General features: G+C 52.3%; 1 protein-coding gene across 2 annotated transcripts in view; it reads left to right on the top strand.

Annotated features, from left to right (window-relative positions):
- Positions 1-1,340: 1,340 nt before the first annotated feature.
- The window catches only part of SIX4 (SIX homeobox 4), an 11,901-nt gene continuing 5,998 nt past the window's right edge, over positions 1,341-7,243 (top strand). The window contains exons 1-3 of one of the 2 annotated variants that reach the window (XM_011961939.1): positions 1,341-1,427; positions 1,636-2,468; positions 5,242-5,927. In XM_011961939.1, coding sequence (XP_011817329.1) covers positions 1,425-1,427; positions 1,636-2,468; positions 5,242-5,927 — 1,522 coding nt within the window. In that variant the 5' untranslated portion in view covers positions 1,341-1,424. Of the gene's footprint in view, positions 1,428-1,608; positions 2,469-5,241; positions 5,928-7,243 lie in introns of those variants that run through there. The other variant, XM_011961938.1, reaches the window with a different exon arrangement.

The following is a 7,243-nucleotide window of genomic DNA, read 5'->3' as shown; positions in this document are numbered from 1 at the left end:
ACTAAAATGTTGAATTTTGAGAGGCTGAGGTGGGCAGATCACGAGGTCAGGAGATCGAGATCATCCTGGCTAACACAGTGAAACCCCTAAAAAAAATACAAAAAATTAGCCGGGTTTGGTGGCGGGCGCCTGTAGTCCCAGCTACTTGGGAGGCTGAGGCAGGAGAATGGCGCGAACTTGGCAGACGGAGCTTGCAGTGAGCCGAGATCGCGCCGCTGCACTCCAGCCTGGGTGACAGAGCGAGACTCCGTCTCAAAAAAAAAAAAAAAAAAGTTGAATTTTGAGAAAGAGCAGCAGCAGGCAAACCCACCTGACCTACAGTAATCAAAGAAGCAGAAATGGATTATCCCTTTTGGAATTAAGATCTCGTGCAAATTACAAAGGAAAGAGACACAACTGCAAACAACAAAAGACTCTATCCCCACTTCAGTATCAAACCAGAGGGCAATCTTCCATCTGTCTATGCTGTGGAAAAGGGCTTCTGATCCTGCACTGATCTAGATGACACCCGCACATACAGTGTTTCTAGTCTATCATCTTTAAAAAATAACTATTCATATATTTACATTAAAAATGTTCATGTAGAAAACTTAAATTTCCATATCATTAGTATAATTTAAAGCTTAGATCTCTTCCACACGACTCATCTCCAGGATAAACATATGGTTTAATATTCTACATGTTTAATTATATCATGTTCAACTCAGTTGGGTTGCCAGCCCTCCATGTGGCTTAAGGTTAAGTACATTTTTTGAAGGCTTCTTGTTTTTGTCTTCTCGGTGGGCTATTTATGCTGCTAATTATAAGGTTTTCAAGCATTTTTCCCCCTTGGGAATTTTAATTTACTTTAAATGCTTGCCCCTTAGAACACTTCCTAGTGTTATTTTATTTTTGACCCTTTTGAATACAAAATCCTTGAAAAAGACATCCAAAAAGAGGGGGAATGGGGAACAGGGAGATAGTGGGGGCTTCTGAATTGTCCTCTTAAGTTATGTCATCTAGATGCTGAGGGTGGTCTCTTTGTTAAAAATTTAACTATCTAGACCTTAAGGCCACACAATTGATATTCCCTCTGGAATCGTAGGGCGTCCCTTTGAAAGAGTTGTCCAGTTTTCAGGCCACATTAGGTAATTTCCCGCCCAGCAACGTGGTTTGGAAAGAATGTCGGTGTTTTCCTTCAGGTATAGGTGCCTGGGGGTCAGGGGGAGAGGGAAAGGCAAGGGGTGGAGTGGGAGGCGGGTGATCGACAGGGATAGAAACGGTGTCTCCTCCTACCCCTGAATGCGAAATAGCCAATGAGGTGGCTCGGCCGGGCCGGCCCGGCCGCCACTGCCATATAGTATGCAGCAACCGGAGGAGTCACGTTGGGGGAACGGCAGAAAGCAGCTATCCGTTTACACTACTTTGCTCTAGCAGCTATCTTAATGGTGACTGCGTGGCCGGGGGGAAACCTGATCGGCCAGATCCAGCCGAAACCAGGAGGGAGGGAGTGGGCTTTCCGGAGGGGGAGAGGAGGGAGGGAGACGAAGAAGGAGGAGTAAGAGAGGGGGAAAGAAAGAGGAAAAGAGTGCAAGGGAGTGAGGGAGGGAGGAAAATAAACAACAAAAAATGTCCTCTTCCTCCCCCACCGGGCAGATCGCAAGTGCGGCGGACATCAAGCAGGAGAATGGGATGGAAAGCGCCTCGGAAGGGCAGGAGGCGCACCAAGAAGTGGCGGGGGGCGCGGCGGTGGGGCTGAGCCCCCCGGCTCCAGCCCCTTTTCCCCTGGAGCCGGGGGACGCCGCGACCGCTGCCGCCAGGGTGAGCGGAGAGGAAGGGGCAGTGGCGACGGCGGCGGCCGGAGCGGCGGCGGATCAGGTACAACTCCACTCGGAACTTCTGGGCAGGCACCACCACGCTGCCGCCGCCGCGCAGACCCCGCTGGCCTTCTCGCCCGACCACGTCGCCTGCGTGTGCGAGGCACTGCAGCAGGGGGGCAACCTGGACCGCCTGGCCCGGTTCCTGTGGTCCCTGCCCCAGAGCGACCTGCTACGTGGCAACGAGAGCCTGCTGAAGGCGCGGGCGCTCGTGGCCTTCCACCAGGGCATCTACCCCGAGCTCTACAGCATCCTCGAGAGCCACAGCTTCGAGTCGGCCAACCACCCGCTGCTGCAGCAGCTCTGGTACAAGGCGCGCTACACCGAGGCCGAGCGAGCCCGCGGCCGGCCGCTAGGAGCCGTGGACAAGTACCGGCTGCGCAGGAAATTCCCCCTGCCCCGCACCATCTGGGACGGCGAGGAGACGGTGTATTGTTTCAAGGAGAAGTCGCGCAACGCGCTCAAGGAGCTCTACAAGCAGAATCGCTACCCTTCGCCCGCCGAGAAGCGGCACCTGGCCAAGATCACCGGCCTCTCCCTCACCCAGGTCAGCAACTGGTTCAAGAACCGCCGGCAGCGCGATCGGAACCCCTCCGAGACCCAGTCCAAAAGGTGAGCGCCAACTTTCCTCCTCCTCCCCCTTCCTCTCCCCCACCCCCTTCCCAGCTTTCTTTTCCTCCAAGTGCTCGCAAACATGGCGCTTACCTTCCCCACCAGCCTGGTCCGGCTGCCCACCTCTCCCCGCCCCCCACCTCGCTCCCTGCCGGCGGAGGTGGGGGGCGGCGGAGGCGAAGGGCGGGGGAACCTCCCTCCTTACCCTCCCCCTCTCCCCCCAGAAGTTTCTGGTCGCCCGCCTAGGTCTCAGTCCCCGCCCCCACCTCGGCTGGTCACTGCTGCCCGGCTTCCCACCCCCATCCAGCTGGCTTTGAAGTTGCCACCCTCTCCCCGCTTCTGGCTGGGCTAAGGAAGCGAGTGTGGACGCCGGCACCGTAGCTCTCCCTGCCGCCCGAGGCCCGCAGAGGTTGCCGGCGCCGGCCGGGGTCTGCACCTCCGCGGGGTCACACCGGGCCTGGCGCGCGCTTACGCTCCCGGATCCCCAGGGTTCAGCCGCCCCCCGTGCCTGCGTTGGAGGTCGCGGTGGTCGCTCTGGAGGGAAGAGAGTGTTGTGGGGCTGGCGGCGAAGAAGGGGTCTCGGAACGTCGAGGTTTCATGTGACAGAGTTAATCATTCACCCTGCCCCTGTGGTTCCCTTCGCGGCCGCGGCAACGTGGGGTGCTGGTGCAGCTCGGCTCTGTCATGTTTTGAAACCTGATTCTGAACTCCTTAGGATCGGATTTCAGCGCAGCCGGGGTAGCAGGGCTGAAGGGCTGCTTCCTCCCTCGGCCCCCGAACGCTGCTTGACTCCCTCCCGGTACGGTAGTTACTGGTGGGGGGCAGGCTAGCTTACGGCGGGCGGCAGCAAAGGAGTGGGGGCGCTTTTAGCGCCCCTCCCTGTGCTCCCACCCCACTGAGTTTGAGCTTTTTGCCTGGCAAGCTGTTTTCCCCCTCTGGTAGAAAATACCGGATTTTCCACCTCTTTTGTGCGTCCTCCCGAGTCAGACACTTGGTGTGTGCGTCTGTGTGTTTTGTTGGACGAAACAAAGTAAGGAGAAGGTCGCCTAAAGACCTGGTGTCTCCAGCCCCGCGGGGATAGGAGAGAAAGAATCCAAAAGCAGCTCGAAGGTTCTGCTCAGGGAAGCAATCTGGAAGCCGGGGATCCAGCCCGCCTGGGCCAGGTGAAGGTGATCACCCAGCACATTCCAGAGTCGGTCTCAGCCCGCCCTTGTCGCTTCTGGGCCCCTGTGGGGGTCCGACGGCTTGGGCTCCGGCGTTCCTCGCCCAGGCTGGGAGGCAGGCTCGGTGCCCTACTTGGCCCTCGCGGTAACCAAAACAAAACGTGCATCGGGATGTGCGTGCGCCTTCCGCAGATATGCGGAAAGGTCCAGAGAAGGCGCTTTGGTTACGCCGACACACCTGCCCCGCGCCCACTAGAGGCCGCGGGTCCCGCGCTCGGGGACCAACGGAATCCGCAGGGCCGGGGCAGAGGGTGGGAAGGGGGCACCGCGAGCAGGCCAGCTGCCCCGCCGCCTCCGCTCGCGAGCCCGGCAGGCTCCCTGGGACTCCCCCACGCCCCACTGCCGGCTTCTCCGTCCCCCCCATCCCATAAACTCCACACTCCCGCCCCCGGCCCAGTTGCCTGGTTTAGGCCCCTCTCCGGATCTACCTCCCACCCGCACCCCCGGTGAGTCACCCTCGCAGACGGCGACGGCGGCTCAGCCTCAGCTCGTAAATCAAAGCGCTTTCTGCGTTCCTGGCCCCGCAGCCCAAAGCCTGGGTAATCCCCTACCCTCGGCATGAAAGCGAACCGACCGCGGGGCACTGCGGGGATGTCGGATCCTCTGCCGGGCCAAGTCCCGCCGCGCTTCCAAAACGCCTCTGTTCTGCTCTCCTTTGCTGTCCCTCTCAGCCTCAGACCAAATGGGAAACCCCCGCCACTACCCACCCCCCAACCCCGATTTGGTATTTCTCCCAAGTCAGAGAGCTGAGGAACAGGGCCCTGCCTGGAACAGAGGGACCAAGGACGTTGGGGAAGAGGTCTAAAGTTAAAAGGCCTCTGAGTGACCCACACCCTTTCCCTCCCACCTCACCAGGGCACTGGATGGTGTTTGTTAAATAGGCCCCTTTGGCTTCCTTTGGATTCAAAGGCGACTGCACGTAACTGTTCTTGGGTTGAAAGTGCCTTTTCCTACAACAAGGACAGCCACTTTGTTGAATGAGAGAGTTGTCAGTCTGGTGGAGTAGAAGTTTGGGAGCAGGTGAGAAAACGATCTCTTGTTAACTAACTGACCAAAAAAGTAAAGCTGAACACTTCCCACCTCCTGCTCCTTTGGCAGTTTCATTTACCTCCAAGATAACACTAATCTGAATTGGTTTGAGGGGAGGGGAAGGAGTTCCTAAACAGGAAAGACTGACCACCTCATCTAAGGCGTTTTTTTCTATGGTGTCAGTAGCAGCATATGTAACAGTAAGGAATAGCACTTCTGCACTGTAAATCAAATATACTCTTCTGTAATGCTGAATTTACATCTTCCAGATCTCTGGACTTTCCCTGAATTTATTGTTATTTTAAATGATTGAGATCTGAGAGTTTATCTTCCCAGATTCTCTGGCTGGTCAGAATCTGCTGAAAGGCCTCTTAGTTTAAATAGGACTAGCAGACATCCTGCTGTGCTTTCCTTAAATACTGCCTTTAATGGATTTAGAAGCTGGTTTTCCAAACAACTGGCACTATGTAGAATGTCATCCCCCTGACCTTCTGAACATCTTGATTTCCCCCTCCATACAGTGAGTCAGATGGCAACCCCAGCACTGAAGATGAATCCAGCAAGGGACATGAGGATTTATCTCCTCACCCACTCTCCAGTTCATCTGATGGCATCACCAACCTCAGCCTTTCCAGTCATATGGAGCCAGTATATATGCAACAAATTGGAAATGCTAAGATATCATTAAGCTCTTCTGGAGTTCTGTTGAATGGAAGCTTGGTACCTGCAAGTACTTCACCTGTCTTCCTTAATGGAAATTCTTTTATTCAGGGACCCAGTGGAGTTATCCTTAATGGATTAAATGTGGGAAACACACAGGCAGTGGCACTGAACCCACCAAAAATGTCATCAAACATTGTGAGCAATGGTGTATCCATGACTGACATACTGGGGTCTACCTCCCAGGATGTGAAGGAATTCAAAGTCCTCCCGAGTTCTGCTAACTCAGCAGCCACCACGTCCTACAGCCCCAGTGTCCCTGTCTCATTCCCAGGCCTGATACCCAGCAATGAGGTGAAAAGAGAAGGCATTCAAACAGTGGCTTCCCAAGATGGGGGTTCTGTAGTGACTTTTACTACACCAGTGCAAATTAACCAGTATGGCATTGTCCAGATCCCCAATTCCGGCACAAACAGCCAGTTCCTTAATGGGAGCATTGGATTCTCTCCACTGCAGCTGCCTGCTGTGTCCGTGGCAGCTTCACAAGGTAACAATCTCATATGGTACCTTAATGCACCAGCAAATGTGTTCATCAGTTGCTGTAAGTGACGCATTTGGTGATAGCTATAATTGATGTTTCTGTTCAGGTACCTTATTAGCTGCCGAAGTTATAGAATAGCCTTGATGTGATGCTCCTCTTTCACAATACCCATGTAATATCCAACTTGCTTTATTCCCTTGCATCATGAGGATGGGCTTTTATTTTACTAACAACTGAATGGAAAAATACAGTTCATAGCAAGTCCTGCCAGTTCTACAATTACAGAAATATGATAAGTCAATCAGTGCTTACAAAATAACTCACTGCTTGGCATTTTAATATTAAAAATTAATAAAATTGATAAGAACACAAAATTAGTCTAGCAGTTGGTAAGAATGCATACACTTTACCTAAGCATTATTTATTTGACCAAAAAATGTTTTAGAAGAACAAGCTAAAAAGACTGGATCAATTATGTTTGAATCCTGTTCCTCCTATAATGAAGACTGACAGACCTAAAAGAAAATCAGAGGAATATGCCATTGGATTTCTATTGCTCAGCATATATACTCACCCCCTAAATGTGTGGGTTTATTTATGAAGATAATAATAAGCCTTATTTTATAGGTTTGTGGCTTTACTAACAGCAATCTTCCAGAGAAAGCACTTAAATGAAATTCAGGAAAACTGAGGCTGATATATTCTTCAAGCAAGCCTGGATCCTCTATGTCATTTTCTCTTTAAAGAAATAGAAATGGTTAGAATTTGGCAGTGGAGTTTGCATAATCCCTTGAATTCAGGGGTGGTAGATGTTAATGCATGTTTGCCTTCTTGTAGGCACATCTGAAAATCCAGATTTTTACAAAACCAAAGTAGTAATTGTTGGCTTTAAAAGTCTGTTTCCTATAAGATGGTTTTACGCCCCCGCAAAAAAAATCAGTTTATGCACAACTGTCTTGTTACCACAACTATGGTCTATGTCAGCTTATTGAAGGAATTAATGGAAAAATTGTTCTAAATTTCATTCTGTATGTTTGCATTTCTTTAGGCAAAATGGTAGTAAAACAAGACAGTCCTGCAGCATACTATTCAGTTCATCATTGTTCCAAGTTATGGAAAGAGTTAAGCTAAGTTGCCGGGCGCGGTGGCTCAAGCCTGTAATCCCAGCACTGTGGGAGGCCGAGACGGGCGGATCACGAGGTCAGGAGATCGAGACCATCCTGGTTAACACGGTGAAACCCCGTCTCTACTAAAAAATACAAAAAACTAGCCGGGCGAGGTGGTGGGCGCCTGTAGTCCCAGCTACCCGGGAGGCTGAGGCA

The sequence above is a fragment of the Colobus angolensis genome, unplaced genomic scaffold (assembly GCF_000951035.1).
Source record: "Colobus angolensis palliatus isolate OR3802 unplaced genomic scaffold, Cang.pa_1.0 Scaffold57, whole genome shotgun sequence".
NCBI lineage: Eukaryota > Metazoa > Chordata > Mammalia > Primates > Cercopithecidae > Colobus > Colobus angolensis.
This window is presented reverse-complemented; position numbering and strand designations above follow the sequence as displayed.